The 21,969-nt window shown below is 40.6% G+C and overlaps 1 protein-coding gene across 2 annotated transcripts in view; it reads left to right on the forward strand.

Moving 5' to 3' along the window:
- otud7a (OTU deubiquitinase 7A) overlaps positions 1 to 21,969 on the forward strand; it is a 37,163-nt gene that overhangs the window by 1,017 nt on the left and 14,177 nt on the right. Inside the window, exons 2-5 of one of the 2 annotated variants that reach the window (XM_078257004.1) lie at positions 13,285 to 13,402; positions 16,423 to 16,576; positions 19,429 to 19,614; positions 19,727 to 19,945. In XM_078257004.1, the coding sequence (XP_078113130.1) occupies positions 16,492 to 16,576; positions 19,429 to 19,614; positions 19,727 to 19,945 (490 nt within the window). In that variant the 5' untranslated portion in view covers positions 13,285 to 13,402; positions 16,423 to 16,491. The remainder of the gene's footprint in view (positions 1 to 13,284; positions 13,403 to 16,422; positions 16,577 to 19,428; positions 19,615 to 19,726; positions 19,946 to 21,969) is intronic. The other variant, XM_078257005.1, reaches the window with a different exon arrangement.

The raw sequence follows: 21,969 nt of genomic DNA on the forward strand, positions 1-21,969 counted from the left end.
TTACAACTTATTCTGACTGCTACCTATTAACCCTGTCCGAATGCTTCACTTGGGCATGCGAGACGGGCCGCTGACAATAGTCTATCTGATTTGGAGACAGTTTGTATAGACGGGGCAGAGATACAAAGCAGGGCCCGTAGCTGCCAGGCCAAGCCAAGCCAGGCCATGCCAGCTCCACAGAGGGCTTCGGTGCAGCAGGGCACTGGGGAGAGGGCGCTTGGCACCTGATCAGTTACCACAGTGAATTCTGTTCCTGTCACTGGCATTTAGCTCCAGAAAAGCAGAGCAGAGATGACGGTTGTTGGTGAACCCAGAAGGCTTTCATGTCACTGTGGCAGTGCCGCTGTATCAAAGTGCTTCTCGACTGATACAAAATGACATTCCTTTGCAAACATCTGTGCCAGTTGCCCACTACCGATTTAAAAAACTAAGACAAAAACATTACACTCATTAGCTATTATGGAGAAAAAAAAACATTGGTTGCATTATACGAATAAGACTTGTGTTTTTCCGCTGGTATCATTAGGCAGGAATCTAAAAGAACGATCAAAATAAATCATCTTGTGGACCCTGAAAAGCACCTGCAAAAAATTCCATGTCTCTATGCCTGATTCCCCTAAAGTTTAGTCCTTCAGTGGGCATGACATGAGTCAAGTGCCCATAGTAATCATGACCCAATCACTGCAGGGCTTTGAAGTGGGGCCTGTTCTTCAGTCATCTCTACAGGTGGGGTAGCAATGTTAAGTGTTCTGTCTGCAGGCAGAGGGAGGTCAGCTAGAGGCCACAGAGACAGGCACAGGGGCTCAAAATTAGGGGGGGGGGGGGTCCCAGAGTCACTGCACTGTGGTCATATGTGAGTCTGTACGCAGGCCTTGATGTTGGACAGATCGTATTGGGGAAATTTGTCTCCAAGCCTTTCTCAAAGAGTTTTGTGAATATGTGGCAACATAAAATATACCTCCAAATCACAGACACATTAAGTTGTAAGCCTTGTGCCATAAAGCTGTAATAAATCCTTACACCAGTATATCCTGCCATGCTGTGGTAGGCTAAATGTTTCAACCACAGAAGTGTTGTAATACGTTTACTGCAGAAACCGTTCAATCAGGATTTATGGACTTTCTATAAATCTAGATTTGGCAATGTTTGCAAGGTCAGAGCTTGTGTTTTTTTATGTCTAAATTGCTGAAGGGTAGATAGGGGATCATACATGTCTTGTAACCATAATCAAAGGGACCTAATAGGTTTCTGAAAGGATGTTTGAATGCCTGGACTTTAGCTTGTTGTCATCTTTGTAAGGTACCAGAGCCTAGAGCTAGAATGAGGAAATCTGGATTGGGCATAGTTCTCTTTCAGGATATAACATTGTCCTAATGAACACTTATTTTAAACCATGAAAGAAAGTGACATTAGCTTTTAAGGCACAATCCTCTTTAGAATAAAATATATTTATATATTATAATGTAGAATTAGGAGTCTTTCCAATGAATCATTTAATGAAGTTTTCCTTAATCTAACTAATAGTCATTAGAGGAAGTCTGTTTTAAGGCACTTTTAAGGTGCATTGGCATCAGAATTCAATCATAATGGCCGCTGTTTGATTTCTAAAAGTGGGAATGAACCTTTCAGAACATAATCTAGTAATTTTTTTATCTGACACTTCCATATGCTGAAACCAAAACCTACCTGTTGAGCACACAAGTCCCTAAATGAAATGCTGTTTGATACATTTAACTTACATTTAAGATGATGCTTCACCATAGAGCTCCATGAACTCTCACCGCCTATGTGCACATTTCACTTTTGATTGTGATATAATAGAAAGGTTTATTATAATATGTATCACAATGTATTACCCCTGAAGACACCATGTAGCATGTGTGATTATGGCTATTATGGTGTAACAGACATAGTGATAGCTGAAGTTTCAGTTAAAAGTTTTGCAATAGATGATGTTTCTGTTGAACATTTTTATGGCAACCAAAGTTTGGTGATTTGAGTTGATTTGGCATATAAATATTTTTTACAGTTGCACACATTGTCTGAGATTGAACTGTCATCACTGATGACAAGGTGTTGTCATCAAGACTGAGAGAGTGACAACCTCTAACAGAAAGAGACCACAGGTTGTGTGTTTATGTGTGACAGACAGAGCTTTTTCTTAGTCTTTATCCAAATGTGACACAGGCAGCAACAGGAGTTGAATGTTATGTTTTGCCAAGAAGATATCTTCTGTGACAGACATAGCTTGTGTATGCATGTGTCTGCGCCTCCTTCAGCTAATTGCATTTGTGTTGCTTCACTTGTCTGGTTCTGAGTCTGGGAGCAGGCTGGCTGCTGGAGACGTCTGCCATTCTAACATTCTCTCCACAAGGCCCAATGGGCACAGCCATCCCATGCCCTGCCTCGAATCAGCAAGGGAGCAGTTTCTAAATCAAAAAGAATGCTGTTGCACAGGATACCCTTGGTGACTCAATTTAGATTCATGCAAGCCCACAGCGTAGGTCATTTTCATTCATTCAGAAAAAGAGGTCAGGCCTCTCTGAAAAACCCCGCTGCATTTGTTGGATTCTGAGTGTATCTCCATTTTGTCTCACAGTTTATTTCCGTTGAAGGAGATATTAAAAGTGAAATGCAGGTTACGCGCCACCCTGAGAAGAGCAATAGTGCACTTGTTCAGCTTGCGTCATTCATTTTCTTAAGTAGATAAAACATATGCTCTGCTGTCTGTCACTGTCACTGCCCTTTCTTTCATCTCCATAAGATGCAGCACATCTCAACAAGCATTTGACAAAACTCATTCACAGAATGTTGGGGAGAAAATTCGCCCTTTCTCAGCTGTAGTAATATTTTGCCCATTTTTGTTGTCTCCTTACTTATGAGAGGATGAAGAAGAGATCTGAGATGACTTAAGAGGGTCAGGCTTATGTTTTTGTACAATATAGTTATCTTATAAAGGTTTTTAGGGAAGTTATTTTGATGTCAACCTTTGTTAACAGTCATACAGTTACAAATACTGTACATGCATTCAGAGTTGTATTCATTTCACAAGAATATGTGGTGGAGGTCTGCTCAGATTATTTACCCTAGAACTACTTTCCTCCCACTGCTTTTTGAATGCCTCTCCCAAGCACTCTCATAAACTTATCGGCCATCCCCCCACCCACATACTGTAATTTCTCAACTGTGGGGTCTGGACCCCGTGTAAGGTCACTTGACATGTAGATTGTGTTATTGGAAACTTCTAAGTTTGATTCTGGTTTGGTCTAAATTACTGATACTGGTCTGAGTATGACATCTTTCCTCCACAATGCAGCCACACCCACTAAATGCTCTCTTTGTGGATGCACTTATGGCTGGTTTGGAGAACACACGGCAATTTTTTTTTCATCCAAGTGGCCAACGTAAAAGTTTATATAAAAGATTTTGTGGATTACCCACATTAACTGTTCTCTAATCAAGTATCATCGACAGGCACAGTTTGGTTGTCATAAAATTGACTATTGCAGTTAAGTAATTAGTAGATTAGGTAGAGTAAGAAGTGCATTCAGTCCTGTTCCTCTGCTTGGTAAAAGTATGTTAATATTGTAGCACAGTGCTCAAAACATTGTTTGAATTCCAGTCTGTCTGTTTGAGCAAAGTTTTATTTACTGGCTAGATTGTTTGAGTCTTAAAAATCTTTTAGCCTAAGAGCATTTTTCTATTACCTCTGATGAGAATAAAGTGGCCTGTGGCCATTATTAGATTTAAATTATGTGTTGTAATTCAGATTCAGGTTCAGAATATTTTTTTTTTCAGCAACGAGGACTATTTTATATATATATATATAAAATATATTTTACCTAAATTACCTTAAAGTGACTTCACCCAACTACAAATTGCACCAGAGGTGTTGGGATCCTTCAGACTTGCCTTCCCCTTTTGCTATGTAGATCTCTAGTGGGCAGTGGTGGAAGAAGTATTCAGATCCTTTACTTAAAGTGCTCATATTGTGCTTTTTGGCTTTTCACCTTTTCTTTATTGTGTTATATATCTTTTTGTGCACATTATAGGTTTACAAAGTGAAAAAGACCAAAGTCTTACCATCTTCCAGAGAAAACCCTGTTCACAAACTGCTCCAAACAGCTCTATTGTAGTCCAGCCTTTACTTCTGTGACAAATGTGCGTCACTTTGTAACACAAGTTATAATGCTCGCCTAGCTGCTAGTATGGCACACCCTCATGCTCTGCAACTGACAAGCTAGCAGTACTTACTGTGCATGTGCGACTCCCAACAAAGATGGTACAGAAGTGAGATGTCTCACTCTGTAGCTAAAACAGAGAGCTCAACACACAGGGTGAAAAGAGGAGCTGCAGCAATGTGCAGTACAACAAATATATGGTGTTTTCTGAAAATTAAACCACATAAACCTATTCTGGTACAACCTCTAAATACAATTATGAACCTGAAAATGAGCATAATATGAGCACTTTAAGTAAAAGTACTAATACCACACTGTAAAAATACTCTCTTTCGGTTTGTTTGGTTTTCCTCGAGACCGCAGAGGGTGGGGGGTGGGAGAGGGTTTTTGTTCTTGTTCAGTTGTATTTGTTTGTTCTGTATGTTGTATGTTCAAAAATATAAAAATAATAAAAAATTGATCTTAAAAAATAAAATACTCTGTTACAAGTAAAAGTCCTGCATTGAAAATGTTACTTAAGTAAAAGTATGTATTATTAGGAAAATGTACTTAAAGGAAAAGTACTCCATGCAGAAAAAGACTCACATTTTAGAAACTGAAAACGATCAAAACATCAAGTGTTTAATTGTCTAATCAGTTCAGCTGTACTTGTAGGCCTATATATTGTGGTAGTGGTGATGGCGCAGTGGATATGACACTTTGGTGTGAGAGACCTGGGTTTCGATTCCCACTGCGATACATCAACCAATGTGTCCCTGAGCAAGACACTTAACCCCTAGTTGCTCCAGAGGTGTGCGACCTCTGACATATATAGCAATTGTAAGTCGCTTTGGAAAAAAGCGTCGGCTAAATAACATGTAATGTAATGTAATGTAATATTGTTGAGTTGTTTAATTTCTGATAAAACATATTTTATAAACTACTTGTGTTTTATGTGCAAAAATCTTAATTTGTTAAGTAACTAGTAACTAAAGCTGTCAGATTAATGTAGTGTAGTAAAAAGTACAATATTTCCTTGTGAATTGTAGTGGAGTAGAAGTAGAAAGTATCATGAAAAGAAAAGACTCAAGTAAAGTACCTCAAATGTGTACTTAAGTACTAGTACTTGAGTAAATGTACTTAGTTACATTCCACCACTGCTAGTGGGTTTAAGTATCTTGCTGAAAGACAAACCGAAAGCAGTTGCAGACTGAAGGAAGAGCTACACCCATTTAGTATTTGTTTTAATTGGTAACTAAGTGGTGAAAGATCACCACAGCATTCTTGTGGTAAAGCCAGAAAACTCTTTTTTTCTATTCAGGAACCTACGGGTTTATGGGTTTTCATGTCTTTTTCTTCAGATACTAAATTAAGAACAAGGTTATGTGATTTTGCCCTCACCACCTACCAGAGTATACCCACGCATACAGTTAATCCAACACTGAACAATACAGGTATTGTGAGATGTAGAGCCGAGATATAACAGGTGTCAAAACAATCTCTTCCAGCGTTTCCTTTCTTATTGGATCTGTGGAGATAATATAATTATTATATTTGGGGGGTCATTGTAGGGCATCGTAGTCACCCTATGATTGAAGCAGAGTTTCAGCTGAATACAATTAGCTCCTTGATATCTCTGTTCATCTCAGATGCTTGTTTAAAAAAAGCTACCACTGTAAGTGATCTAGCCAACCTGACACATTGTGCTCTGCTTTGCAGTAAATGCAGTTTTACAGTTGTTGTTTTTTCATGGTATCAAGATGAAATAATCAGGTTGACAAGAGAACATGAGGTACTGTATAGCTGCTTAGCCAAGCTATATGTGTGTGTGTGTGTGTGTGTGTGTGTGTGTGTGTGTGTGTGTGTGTGTGTGTGTGTACTTGGCCATTAAAATCAAGTGCCATGATTCTGATTGAATCTACTATCTTCAAGCTTCATGTAGGTCATTGAGGTGGCGGGCGAGGACGGTGGAAGGCGAAGCAAGCAAAAGATTTGTGTGTGTTCAACACTTGAGAGGACACCCTCCCTCAGCACAAACTCAGATAGGAAACACCAGCTGGCTTTAGCCAGAATCCTATGTGGGATTAGAAGATAAGAATTTGGAAAGCAAGAAGTTCTTTATGTTTCTTCTGTGTATATGCAACATCCCAGCTTCTAGGGGTGTGCAAAAAAAAATCGATTCACATTCGTATCGCGATTCAAGCTCTACTGATTCAAGAATCGATACATATCATTTTTTCTTTTTTTTATGTTTACTGCAATCACATGGGAAAGGTAACTATATTTACATCCTGTGAATCGTTTTTTTGAATCGAGAATCGTTTATGAATCGAATCTTGAGCCTAAAAATCAATATTGAATCGTGACATTTTCTGAATCGTGCACCCCTACCAGCTTCCATGCTTGAATCCCCCTTTTTATCTTATCATTAATACACCTGACACTGTGTATTGTAATTGTGTAATTTAGCACACACAGACATCGTGCTTTTTTACCTTTCTTTGGCATCTTCTCAAATCAACAGAAAGGCTGAAATCTTTTTCTTTGGTGAGCCTTTGGTCTCTAGTCACAGCTGTCTGCTTGTGGCATTCTGTCGAAAAGGGCCCAGTCTGGAAAAGAGGTATTGGCCACTGTGGTAGGGGGGCTGGGGGGGACTGACATTTTAAGGGGTTACGATCTTGTTCTGTGCCCCTCCGCAACCATCTCTTTGTTTGGGTGCACGCTGCACACACAGCTGTGCTGCAGCTCTGTTAGAACTGAAGGTTTGAGGTCAGACAGAAGAATGATCAGTTGCTCTGTTACATGGATTTATTGCTTGTAGTGTAAATACTAAACAATGCTTTTTAGGAAATATGATGTGCATTCTGTTGTTTTTGTATCTGTAAATAATCAAACACAGATGAAGCTGTAATATGTGTCATTTTGATTGCAAATTAATTCCCTGAGCTTCTAAACTGTCTTACAAAAACTGAAAGGTTTTCTCGGAACACTCATGTCCCTTAGGTAGATACACAGTGCAGAGCTCATGCTGCCCACTGCAGCATTAATTGAAATTTACCTCAAATATTAATGTGATGATGCATTTAGTGCAAATTGACAACAACTCTTCCCTCCATGCATATGCTGTGCTGGCAGTGTGCAGCGCAGCAATGAGATGCAAAGTGACATTATTGCTTCCAGCAGCATCTTTCTTGCAGTATGTGGGGGGGGGGGCTGCCCAGACGTCTGGCTTTTCTTTAAGTCCAGAGAAGGATTAAGAAAGAAGGTTTCTGTGCAGTTACCACACACTCTCTCTAGAGGTCAAGAGTTTAGGGTGGTACACTCTCCTGCTTCGTGTCAAAGGGTGGTTAGTGTTTGACTGACATGTAACTGTGTCTGTTCCACCACCTTCTTGGCTTTCTCACTGTTTGCTTCTTAATCTTATTGCCACTAGAAGGGGGGGATCAGCAGTTGATTTCTCAGGGTGTCACAGCAAATACATGCTGTCTGTGGGTCCTGAAGGCAGGGGAAGTCCCACTAGTAATAGAGCATAATGGAGGCATAAGGAGGGACTCGGCACACTCCCAGGTGGTGACTGGAGAGAAAGACAGACACGTAGATGGAGCTCTCAAAAATCAAAATGGCTTAACTTGATGAGCCAGTGCAAGGTGAAGAGCCCTCGCTTGAATACATCATCCCAGGCACTGATTAAAACACGTCATACATTCCACATGCCCGCATATAATATCGTCTAGATGGCGGCGTATAAACATGTACACGCACACATATGCTGCCCTGAGCACTAGTGAGGCACATACACAACCACCACAAGTACAAGCTTGCCGTTGTGGCTGCAGGAGGAGGAGGAGGGACAGAGATTGAAGCTGACTGACTGATATGAAGGCTGAATAGCAAGTGGTGCTTCTAGTCTGCATTTAAATTCACTGATTGAATATTGTGCTCTCAAGCAAGGACTGAGAAATAGAGAGGAAATGCTTAGTTTGTAGTTTGGTGAGACATTGTAATATCCCATTACATGAATTTTCCATGCCACTTACGTGCACGTTGTTATGAAGCACGCTAATGTATTGTGTCGATTATTCAGTACTGATGCACATTCACACACATTTGTGTACTCACACACTCATGCACTCCAGAGAGGGCGATCATAGGGTGTTTTATCTACCAGTGTTGAGCACAGCAGTTTTAGCCTGTTGGTGCTAACTTAGTTTGTGTTTAACCGACAAGCCAGCATCTTATGTCCGACCCTTGCTGGACAAGAGTCCCCTGCCACTATTTTGTAAATTGGGCTCAGGTTTCAGGTTTTAACAGTCCTTTTGACTGTCTGGACTAGTGCCACCTATTAGACTCAGAAGCTGGAGTGAGCTAGTCCTCCACAAGAATAATGCATTGAATCAGTCACTCAGATCAACTGTATCTTTCATAAATGTTTTCTTTTGTTTTGATATTGTTCCTTTTTTCTCAAACACATTCTGTGGTCATTTTGATTTACAACTACAAGCTGACAAATGTGTTGTTTCTGTATGAAGCCTTTATTAGAGATCATCGTGTGTCATCTGTGGGTTTTCTTTTTTAGGATGCATCATACAATCAAAAATCGGCAGAGAAATGATTTAATCTGAAGATAAAACGTTTGATGTATTTAATATTAACAAATTGCTTGGATCAGATCATATGGCACAATCAATCCAAGACATATAGGGCTAGAAGAATTACTGATTAACTTCCAAAGCAATTAAAACAAACAAATAAATGTCAAAAGACTATACATATACAGTATATTAAAGAATGCCTATTACTAGCTCCCTATGCCCTAGCCTAAGTGATGTCTTCAAAACCCAAAGATATCCAATTTTTTTGTAATTGTATTATAAGGATCCCCATTACCTGGCGTCTAGATGAGCAGCTAGTCTCCCTAGGGTCCAAAACAACATTTAATCAGACAATATTAAAGCATTTCATGACACATACAGAAAAGAAAATAAACATAACAATATCTGTGTGTAAAACTAAATAACAAGTAAGCAACCAAAATAAATAAAACATGTATAAAAATTATATAATAGAAAGAAAGAGAGAAAGCAGAGCATATTTGTTGTAGATCAATTTTCTGTCAATCAACTAATCGTTTTTATACACATAGGCCTATTTAAGAATGATACAATCTGGAGAACCCTCCTGGAGGTGGGTCACAGTCTGACACCAGATGTTCTGCCACTGGCAGGTTCAGAAGCAGCTCGTCAATGTGTGACATCCAGCCTTTATAAAAAGGTACAGTTCATGAGGGTGTGATGACAGGATTCACTTTGTGTTCATGCCATTTTGTTTGTTTTTATAAACTCATAGAATTTTGCAAATGTTTTTTAAGCTCACTTGTTTAAGCAGGTTTATGGAAAGAAAAAAAACATCAATTATAAGACTTTTGTAATGCAATAAACATAATTTGTCCTTTACAGCATCAGTATTTATACAGTACATTTGGGGCACTCAGTCTACTCTGACATATACATAAAATATAATAGCTGTAAAATAGAAGCTGCCATTTAAAAAGCTTATTTTAAGAGAATAAATGCAAAGGTATACACTGCTTAACATTGGTGTGCATGTATAGGACTCAGGTACGGAAGAGATGCAGTGCAAAGAGTGGTATCTAAGTGTTTGTACAGTATGTTCACCTCCCACCTGCTGTGTGTATCTGCCTTGCATGTGGGCGATCACAGCTCACTATGGAGACAATTATCTCAGCTATAATGCATCCTATTATTGTAGAATGACTACGTATATACACTCACATCATGGAAAAGAATGTTTTCACACATTTAAATCAGCCAACTGGTTTACTTGTGGTTTCAAGTTAAGAGACTTCAAATAGTGTTAAACATTAAAAAAGGAAGTAGTAGTTGGGGTGCTGTTGTACAGCATCATTCAGTATGCATAGAGTAGTTTTTTTGTTGCATTTAATTATTTTTGAGTCAAAACGGTAAGCTTTTTTTATTGTTTCACAAGTTCACAAGAGATTTCTGACAAAAGGTTAATTAGATTTAAACACCCTGCAGCTGAAGAATTCGCACAGGTAAGTTTATTGTCTTGTGTTGTAAAGTGTACTTATAAAACTTGATTGACAGTTGCTAATGATTGATTGAGTATAGTGATAATAGTTGTTAAATATACACATGGCACAGATACTACATTTTAAATGTCACTTAATAAAAAAGCAGCTTGTCTTTTGGTCCTTAAATTAAAAACATCAGCAGCGTACGGCTCGCAGCGGGGTACATCCAACAGCCCCCCAGGTGGCTCATTTATAAAAGTCGGTTCTGCTTTAGTGCTTGCATCCAAATTATAGCTGTAATTTATGAAAGAAATGTATTTGAACTAAGTACTTTGTAGGTGTTTCATTTATGCCATGATGCTAAAGGCTACATCTGATTGTATAGTGTCTGTGGACCAGTGCTGTTGTGTAAACTGATGCCGGAGGAGAATTCCGTGGCCCATGCTCTTGTGTTTGACCAGGCAGATGATTAAGAAACAATCATCTTTGTTTTTACTGTCTACAAACAGGCCCTTGTAAATATGAAGGGCCTGCGGGCAGGTCCATAGGAGGACCATAGGAGGCAAATGATGCAGTGTGTGTAAGTGCTATTGTGAATACAATAAGGAGAATACAAAACTTGACTCTGCTCTGTTACTAATACGTCTGCTGCTCAGCAGCTGAGGGGAAATGAGGCAGTAGCTGGTTGCAATGCAAGGCCACACGTTTTCCCCCGTGGCCTTAAAGCTTAAGCGTTTGTATTGACAGCACAAGATCAAAGATGCAGCCTATAGTGAACATTGTGTGTTCATCTCTGACCCAAATATACTAGCAGCCACACTCTGACTATTAACCGAGTGTGGAAACATAGTGTGTACTCTCAATATTGTATTTGAGCAGCATTTTCAAGTGCTTTTTGGTAAACTCTAAAATCTGTTATACTCCTTTTACTCATAGGTTTTTGTAATCTCTCAAGTAATAGTGGCAATAACACAGTGTAAACATACTCCATTAAGTAGTAGTCTTGCCGGTATTGGCAATAAAATGTACCTAAAGACAAGTAGCAAAGGTAAAAGTGCATTTTTTTTTCACAATAACCCCCGTCAGTGTTATATAGTTATATTATTGGATAGTTATAGTTTAATCTGTAACAATGCTACTTATAAAACGGTTCACATGTTTTACATGTAAAATCTGAATAAGAAAAGTAACTACAGCTGTTAGATACATTTAGTGTAGTAAAAATTAAAGTTTCCTCTTTGAAATGTGGTGAAGTAAAAGTATATGTAAGTAGCATAAAATAGATATTCGCAGGTAAAGTACAAATACTTCAGGATTGGGTAAATGTACTTAGGTACTTACCAAAAGAATACTAATACTAAAAGAATGACAGAAGCCGACAGTATAGTATAGTTGCAGAGCTACAACACAAGTAATCTCACTTTTACTTGAGGACAACATTAGTCAAGTAACTTCTGCTTGAGTGTGATATTCTTGTGTTATTTCCAGCCCTTCAAATTACTTTTGTTATTGTCATCACTGACATGTTGGCCTTGCAGCAATGATTGAACTAGTCGTAGTTGTTCCACCCTTGTTGGTGATGGTTCAGGCCAAATAATATTAACAATCAATCCATCAAACTCCATATAATTTATGGTCAAGAGTCAATGTCCACTGGTTTGCTGGCGTTTTAAGTAGTGAGTAGTTGCTCTGGTTTCAAAGTGAACCCATAGTGCTTTGGTTAAAGTTCAAATAAACAGAGGACACATACAGTATATTAATATTGTTACTGTTCATGTGAATTATGCATGACACTGAAGGATATTTCAGTCCCACTTAGGAGGGCTTGGAGGCTTACTCCTCAGCACAAGCCAGCCAGTGTTCGGCTGAAAGGGTGGAGAGAGGCGTCGGCCGGTGTGATCCACCGGGGACAGTTGCAGAATATCCTCTTGAGTTTCCTCGGTTGCTCTATGTGGCTGCTCTCACACTCTTCTCTTACTGTTTCCATGTGTGTTTGTCTCTCTGTCTGCTGTATCACGCAGCATCATCCTAGAACACAATAACTCCAGCAGTGACCTTCTCCGCCTTTACCGGCATCAGCATGTTTGCGTTTGGTTACATAAAAACAAAGATTGTGAGGCTAGCGCTGCACTTTCTTTATCACGTCAGTGTTGGTGTCACATAAACACCTGCGTCTTAGTGTGAGAAACTGAAAATGTGATTACGCTTTCAGAAGGTGGGGTCTTTCAAAAAATGGTGCTGCTTTTAAAGGTGCACTACGAGTTCCTGCATGGTTTCAGCGCAATTTCATTTTTGTCTCAAATCGTAGGCATCTCTCCTTGATCCGCTAGCTGCCTACCCCCTGAATACACTGTGAAAAAGCCTGGTCTCGGGAGACAACACAGGGGTCGTAAACGTCAAACAAACACTAGAGGCACAGGCTGTGCACCAAAATACAACAAACCACATTCCAGCCAATCACCGACAAGATGGTTGGGGGAGGGGGTGGGGATTAGTGACAGTCAGTTAGTCATGACAGTTACGGAAACATGGGGGGAGGGGCGAGCTTGCTCTGCTTTGTTTGGAATTTACTTGTGAAGTGAACTCATAGTGCACCTTTAAGTGCTGCTGATACCTAAACTTTTTGAGCTGTTTAGGGAAATGTTTATGAAGAAGAAATGAAGCAGCTTTATACAGTAGCTGACAGTTGTAGTCACACACATTACAAGGCAGATTAAAACCCTGCTCTAAAAATACTCAAGCATGTCATCAAGTAAGGCAATTTCACATTTTAGTGAAAATTATGTGAAATCAAGAAATTAGTCTTTAATTTTCAATCAGTAATTTAATGTTGGCTGTTCAAGAGTAATACTATCTGTCAGTTCTATGAGTAGTCAGTAGACCAAGTGGTTTCTAAATGACACATGATGAAAGTAATAGCTTGAGGGGTAATTTATGAATTTGCATATTAACCCTGATGCAGTCCCAGGTGTCTGTCGGTTGAGTTTCTAATTGAAATCAGTCAGTCAGAACTAAGGGCCATAACTTTCTATTTCAGGATGATAACTTTTAATATGTATGTATGTTGTTCAGGGTTCTCTGCATCCTCTCCTCTGCTGCCTCTGAAGCCATGGACTAGAGCTGCGTCTGGTCCTGACAGTCCCATGGTCATCAGATGGCTTCTCAACAACCCTCAGCGAAAATACAGAAAGTATGTGTGATAACTAACTGAAGGAAGTTGAATCACAGTCATCCACATTTTCACTGACAGCTACTAAACAACATTAAAAGGATAAGGCTGGAGATATTCTATATTTTTCTGATAAACAACAAATCACATAAAAAGACCAAAACAAACAATGAATTGATTTGATTATTAAGTGTTGCTTGTGTAGGCAAAGACTGATCTATAACTTTGTGCCATGGACCGCCATTCTTTTCCAAAAACTATTAAAAACACACAAATGAGCCACACAGCTGCACTGGGTAACATGTTGCTTTACAATGATGGAACATGCACTGAGTCAATCCCACATACATCCTGGTCAGATTATTGACATGCCCTGCTGTGCCTCTGATTGGCTAGTACTCGTTGCTTTCGTTGGTTGGATTGGTTATGTTTAGGCACGAGGAGTGAGATTGGTTAGGGTTCAGTTAAGAATACCAGAATGAGCCAATCAGAGGCAGAGTACTGTTGGGCTGGTCGTGCCTTCGCCATCCTAGGAAAAGAAATATCACGCACCCTTAAAGTGATACCAATACCAAAAGAGTACTACATTTGATATCTTTTTTCTACTTCGTTTGATACCCATCATGTGAAGCAAAGCATTAAGTTAAGTAAGCTGCAGTGGTAATGGGCCAATCACATGTCACGCTTGCAGTGATTGCCTGGGTGATGCCTGCAAGCAAAGCCATACATATAGTCATATTTAAAAAAAAAAAAATTAAATGCGGTGTATCATATAACTGGAGAAGTTTCAATACATCTCAGCACAGGGTTATTTTGGTCTATAACTTAAAGATACAGTATTGAGTACCGATAGTACCTAACCAGCTCTACTAGTACACCGAATGTGTGTTTATCCGCGATTGAGGATAGTCCCTATTTACTCCAGTTTGAGTAACATTTGCGGAAAACTAAATTGCCCAGTTGTTTTAGGAGATGACTTTGCCTTTTGTAAAAAAAATAAACTATATAGTATTGAGCCATTTTAAAAAGATTTATATTTAGTTGGAACAAATAGACAGAACGGAAAGTTTTAATACATAGACTAAGGCATTGTTGGTTCTGGTCTTTTCATGGTATTTGTTAAAAATAAGAAAAATATAGAAACACATCAGCCTTGTCTTTTAAAGTAGATCTTTTTTTAGTTCACTGTGCTGCTATAATGCCTTCATATTTTGCCATGTACATGATGCGTTTGACAAATATGCAAATTTACGTTATGACTAAAGGGAAGCTGGACAGTTCCAGGATTTATGTCAGATAGAAAAACATGTATTAGGGTGTTTCTGAGTCATAACTACCTCCCACAGGGAAAGCGATCTGAAAAAACGTCTTAAGGGAAAAAGACGAGGTCATGACTTATAATAATCAGCTATTTCTGTGTCTCGCTCTATACCACTTCACGACTCAAGGCTTTTTGCCCTGCAAAGCAATACTGTGATTCTAATTTGATGGGCAGCCTATTATTCTGTATTGAGTTAAGTGTCTACCTCTAGATGTGTAATTATGCACACATAGGTTGTCTCTTTATACCTCACAGACAGACTTTCAAGCCTTTTAAATTTCCACGCCTTTTGATATATAAATATTTAGTTGATATCTGAAGTGGCAGTGAAGAGAAAACAATCTTCTCCAGCTATACATTTTGGGTCATCTTCAATCTGAACATAATATGCATCAACCATACTCTCGTGATCTTTGACAAACCTTTGGTTGTAACTGCTCCAGCTGACCATCCTGTTTTCTGTCATTTACATGTGCTTAGATTGTTACAGTACAATAATGCTCATGCAACACAATGCAAATGGCTGACAGTAAGTAGGTCAGCTAAACTACAGCTTAAGTGCAGCTTTGACTCATTAATAATGCATACGATAAAGACAAAATTTGCTGGGTCTTGAACAAAGATATTTTTCTCTCTGATTCCAACAATCAAGCAGTGCTCAGCGGCCTCTTTTTTGTTGTGAGCTTTTAATTTTCATGTGATGATAATACTGACTGGGAGGACATTTCTGAGCTTGTTCTATCATGGTCAGGAAAAGATATGCCATGATGTCCTAGCCACTTATATTCCTCAGCTTTAAAAGCAAGAAACAACAGCATTTGTTTAGCTTTAGCTCTATTTCCAGATCAAAGTGTCTGTTGGTTCACAACACAGAGCCAAAACCTGATAGACGCTTATGTCATGTGGCACACAGAGTTGGAGCCTCGGCTTTCTGCTCAGAGACGTGGGCAGAGTATCTGAATGTCTCCAGCATGTGCTCACTCCTCTTTAGGTCATAGCCACAGACCTCTAGCAGCCTTCGAACCTCCCGTCCGCACACAGGGGCCCGGTGTCAGAGCTGCATACCTGTGGGTGTTTGTTTCTTCACTGACAATGCTCTGAACTCCGTTCCTGTGTCACCCACACAGCCTCAAGTGGAATGAAAGCTATGCATGAGCTCATTCATTCCATGGGCCAAGGGAGGGAACACTTGTGCATCTTAGATCAAGTGTTGTTTATGACCTAACAAGGCAGCCCTTGTTGTTCATTAGAGCCCTGATGCTAACATGTTCTGAGCTAGGATCGTACTAAATAACATGACACTGAATCACTCCAAAAACAGTTGCATTCTTCCTTGCTGTCCAGCTCAGAGTCCTGGTGTGGTTTAAGCTACTGGATCACACCCTGGTTGACACTCAGGGTTAGAAAGAGGGTTAGTATTGTTATGATCATGGGCGGTGGGCCAAAGGCTTTGGAGACAGGCAGGTGTGTCCTGGATACGACCCCATCTGTGCTGCTGGATAATATGTTATGTTATGACTGTTAGCTAGAGCTGGGAGGAGCGCTGGGAGTGGAGTGCTGGTCACAGTACCATAACTATCAGCTCTATGAAGCATTGCACATCAGTACAAGCAGGTCTAGACTGCTGGCTGGGATTAGAATAAGAGAGAGGTCAGTGAGTGAGTGGGTTTTTAAAAGTGTGTCTGAAATGGATTTACTGTAAAATGTTGTGTTTTTCCAGATGAAAACGTGAAGGCTGGCGTCCACCAAGGCCACCGCTGCACCTTGGGCAGCGCACACACATGATCACATGACTCTGGATATGGACGCGGTCCTGTCAGACTTTGTTCGGTCCACAGGGGCAGAACCGGGTCTGGCAAGAGACCTGCTGGAAGGTAAGAGACCAACACTGTCCTGCACCTCTGAAATTAGAGGCTATCATCCAAACTGTTATATGTAGAGGACTCAATATGTGGGAAGTTGTGTTTTGATCAGCTCCCTGTTGCGCTGCGGTTGCACGCAAGCGAGCAGAGGACAGGAAAGAACAGAAGAGGAGAGGAAATGAGGGGAAAATAAAAGAAAGGAAACAGAGGAGGGAAGGAGAGAAATGGGGCCTGCAACAGTGAGCAAGCTCGCTGATTTAGAGGCCAGTGTGACGGTTTTACGAGTGCACTCCCCAGGGAGAGCTTTGTGCCCATTCATCGGAACTCATTGAGGGGCAGAGTGCTACTGGCACTTGTATAGCTTACATACAGGGCCACTTCGGGTGGGGGGTACAAAGTGCACACGCCAACAGAAATCCAGTTGATGATGAGTTTAATTGGCTTTGATATCTAGAGACAGTAAAAGTGTGTTTTTATTTTCATTTTTTTCACAAGTGTGTCTTGAACAGTTTCACATTGCATTCCAGCATCTGCTCAAACTGCAGTAAAGAAATGCTGAACTCTAAATGCAGATTTAGTTTTGTCTACTTTACAGGAATAAAAGCATGCTCCACACAAATAAGACTTCCATTAAGAGATGAACTTCTTGTCGAGTGTGTCCTGGAAATGTTTTTTGTTGCTGCGTGTATATTATGCAACTGGTGTCTAGTCTGATAAAATAATTAGTGCTGTCTCCCCCTCAGTCATTTTTTCTCCTCTGATTCTGCTTTGGCACAAATCCACAGGGGCATTCTTGTTACACCAAACAAGACACTGCACTCAGACAAGACAGACGTGGGCCTGGATGTCCTATTTCAGTGAAATGCCTGCTGCTTCTTTCTGGTGTTAGCTTAGCTTTCCAGACCTGCATCAATCCGTTCTCCTAATGCATCCATGGCATCAATCAGGGGCTCTGTGACCCTCTGGTCTGACTCAGGATGGTGTGAGGAGCAGAAATATGACAGTGCCACATGTGGTGCTTCCCCCTAGAGGCCGGTTCATGTACTGAAGAATTTCTTTTGACCTATGTGGTCACATTCTTTTGGAACCAGGACCAGTTCTGGGCTTAGGGTTTTAAATTTCCACAGAAAAGAAAATGAGGCTAATAACCTAATTTTAGTAATTATTTTTTTTAATTAAAGAAATTAAATAAAGAAAAATTCTGCACACACTTGTAACCTCTGCATTGGTTTATTTGTTTGGTCGACATTTCGGTCACAAGGACCTTTCTCCAGACACGTAGTAGTGAAATCCTCCTATCTACCTGGTTTAATTCAGTCCTTTATTTAAAAAGGTAAAGCTGCTGTGTTTATAATAGATGGGGATAATGCATGTTCATATTGCAGGTGAATTTATGAGTGTTCCTTTTGCTGACGACAGCCATTACAAATGAGGGAGCTAAAACAATGCCTTCCATGCTACAGTATTAATAGGCTGATGTAGAAGCATTTAAAGGCCATGCATTAGGTGCTGAGTGGCTATGTTGCTGGACCTTAAGTTGTATTCCTGGATTTGTGTAGCTCAATAAAGTAGAATCAGTTTAGCATTGATCGGTGTGAGAGACGATTAGTGGTGCCAGGTTTCATGTTCAGACTGCCGAGAATCATCATGTCTGGAAGTCAGGAAGAAGACAACTTCCTCTAGGTCTCTTAACACAGGGAGTCCATTAATTGACCCTGTCTGCGCAAACATGCTCAGATCACATGCAGGCACTGATGTGAGTTTTATAAAGACTGTTTTGCAGACAGTTCCTGTGGCATCATGAGAAGGCACTGAGTTATAAGAAGACTGTGCTTGACTTGTGTCTCTTAAACCTGGAAGGTATTTCTGTTAGAGACACAGCACCCAGAGGAGACTGTGTGTGTGTGTGTGTGTGTGTGTGTGTGTGTGTGTGTGTGTGTGTGTGTGTGTGTGTGTGTGTGTGTGTGTGTGTGTGTGTGTGTGTGCGTGCGTGCGTGTGTGCGTTCATGCCATGTCGTGTATGTGTTATCAGTGTGTGGGTCCCTCCTGCACATCAGGATATTGCTTTCACTCTGTTAAAGACAAACACACTGTATGGCATTGCTCCATATGGGCAATATAAACCATTATTGTTGGGGCTCATTATTTAAAATACTTAAAGCTGGGAATTTATCAGTATTTAAAATAAGACAGTAATCCATAAATCTGCAGATGCAAAGATCTTTTGCATTTTACCCCCATTTTCCTCTTCCCTTTTTCCTATTGGTAGCATATTGTGTGTTATTCACCATGAGATATTCTATATCGACTTTCATTTATGGGATTCTTCCGGTGCCGCCAGAGGTTGTGCCGGATGTCCCTCATTTTCGGCCTGATGTCTGTCACTTTCCGCTTTCTTTGTGTTGGCATTCTAAACTCCGGTTGTTTTATGACTATTGTTAACTGCTCCTCAGATCTCTGCAGGGTAAATCCAGACAGCTAGCTAGACTATCTGTCCAATCTGAGTTTTCTCTTGTGCGACTAAAACAACATTTGAACGTACACGCTCCACCAAAACAAGTTCCTTCCTGAGGCTATTTTGCTTGCACTGTGGCCCCGTGGGGAGCTTAGCGCCACCCATGACGATTGTGATTGATTTAAAGAAATGCCAATAAACCAGAGCATGTTTTTCTCCCGTACCAGAATGTTGTGTGGACTAGCCAGACCCTCATCCGCAGCTCAGCAATTCAGACATTTTGGAATTTTAATGAAAATCTGAAAAAAATCAAGGCAATTACAGCCGTACACTGTGAGCAACATTTATACTTGTGTTTATAATCAGTGTTGATGTATAATTAACCAGACCTTTTGTTTGTGTCCGGCAGGTAAAAATTGGGACCTCAGTGCTGCTCTAAATGATTACGAAGAGCTCAGGCAGGTCCACACTGCCAACCTGCCGCAGGTCTTCAACGAGGGCCGCTACTACAAGCATCCAGAGACGCGTGACACGCCCACCCATGTCAGCAAGATTGACAAGCCGTGTGCACAGAAGCAGGAGGACAATGCACAAGGTACGAGGGCCACCTCAACATCATATTGCCACCACAAATGACTTCACTAGTTGTGTCTTTCTTTACTTTCTTCCCACTCATCCATTCAATTCTCGCTCCTTTTTTCCTCTAGAGAAGCGTCTGTCCCGCGGCATCTCCCACGCCAGCTCTGCTATCGTCTCCCTGGCGCGGCTGCAGGTGGCCAACGACTGTACCAGCGAGCAGTTCCCTCTTGACATGCCCATCTACACATTCCAGCTACCAGACCTCAGCGTGTACAGCGAGGATTTTAGGTGCTTCATAGAGAGAGACCTGATCGAGCAGTCCACCATGATGGCTCTGGAGCAGGCCGGTGAGTACTACAGAATATTATATAATATGATACATTCTCTTTTAGTGCTTCTGCTACTACGGATATGAGATATGTAAAAGGAATCCTATGCATGTCAGTGTATTCTTTATTTAGATTACACTGCAATGCAGGAGGCCCACAAAGCAGCACCAATTTCGTATTGGTGCTGCCACTAAAAGTCAGTAATGTAGACAGAGACTTGGAGGGTGAGACTGAGAGTGGAGAGACAGAGCAGATCAGAGAAGCAGCATCATCTGGAAGCAGGACGACAACAACAACTAATTTAAAGCATCCAGGACCCCAAAGGATTCATCTCCCAGCTGAAGCTTTGAATTAACGGAGAGAAACTAGTTAGTGAAGTTTCAAATCTTTCTGCAGATTTTCCCACACAGAGATTGTAAAGCTTTTCTCGCCTCATGCTGTTCAAAATCTGGGAACAGTCATCAAAGAAGAACATTTCTAAAAGTGACTTAACCAACCAGAAGATGGTATCTGTTCTCAATTGATAAGTGGAGGATTTATCTTAGCACTGTCATTAATTTAAGCCAAATTATGCATCACAACTCTTCCTGTTAAATATGTATCTCTGCAATTAAGCACATGTAAAATAAAGTACAACAAGCAGCTGTGTATTAGCTTAACTTAATATGGGTGATTAAATCTCCACCAGCATATTAATCATTCTTGGATATAACATTATAATATCATAAATATAAATATATTTTATAACAGCATTGAACACACTGAGATGTAGTAGTCCATGGCATGATTCCAGAAAATTACCTTCGACATCTAACATGTAAAAAAAATGGGGTAATCATTCAGAGCCTCATCTGTGTTTACTGTTGTTTTAATAAATGATGCAGTCAGATCAGCCCAGGCTCAGAGCGGTGAGGCTGCCTGCAGTAAAGCAGTGTGCTATGCCCAGGGCTGTGAAGCAGTCGTCTCTCCCTCAGGGACACCGGCAGGGCGGTGATGGAGCAGAAACTGGAGATACTGTAAAAGTCAGGCTGAGGAGGAAAATATTCAGAGTGTTTTTGTTTTTTTCTCTGAAAGACTGCTGGGTATTTGAGGGTGTGGGCAAAGCATATGGCCTGCGCTAATCATTGCCTTCAAAGTGTAGCTATTGAGGCAAATTATGCTTGTTGGCTAATTGTTCTCAATGGGCCGTCACTGGTACCTGCTACAGTACTGTGAGACTGAAAAACATTAAAGGGGTGATAGAATGCAAAACCGATTTTACCTTGTCATAGTTGAATAACGACAGTTCGGTGGGTAAATAGGACATACATAGAAGCTCAAAATCCCATTGATACCCCTTTACTATGCAAATCTCACATTTTGAAACTGCCGCTGAAAAGGGGCGAATCTGAACAAAACTAAAAGTTGACGTAAGCATCCCAACTCCTAGTCTTTGTCAGGCCCCAACATTTGCATAGGCTACACCACTGACCTGAGGTCAGCTTAGTCTTCTGAATCTAGCTAGGTCATGCAGATGGTCCGCTATTTAATTACTAAATTCACTTCTGAGATTTTTTTTATGTGAGAAATCAACTATGTAGAGGTCAAATATGGGCCGTTTTACGAAAATTGATGGCTAATTGCAAATTTTGTCCGACTGTGTGTCGCAGTTCAGCAGGAGCTCAGCAGGCTACGTGACAGCGGCCGGTGCTGCCTCGCCGCCCGGCGTGTCCTACTTCATAGACTCGGGCTCACTGTGAGCTAGCTGGATCTCCGTCACGAAGGGAAGCCCGCGGCACTCCATACCCGATGAGCAAAATCACCGTTTTTGGGTTACTGGACTACAAAATGCCGAGGCCCTGATGGAGGGTTCCAGGGCCTGCAGCTAGCCGCGATCTTTACCCATAGGATTGAAGGGACAGTAGCAGCTAACGAAATCCCTAATGTTCACAAAAATGCATTAAATTGAAATCGGACATCATTGTTAGCTTTATAAGACCTTGGGGTAGATGTTATATAAGTTGCGTGACGAAATTCAAACTGTAAATATACTCTAGTTATGC

This window comes from Sander vitreus, chromosome 8, assembly GCF_031162955.1.
Source record: "Sander vitreus isolate 19-12246 chromosome 8, sanVit1, whole genome shotgun sequence".
In the NCBI taxonomy this organism is placed as follows: domain Eukaryota; kingdom Metazoa; phylum Chordata; class Actinopteri; order Perciformes; family Percidae; genus Sander; species Sander vitreus.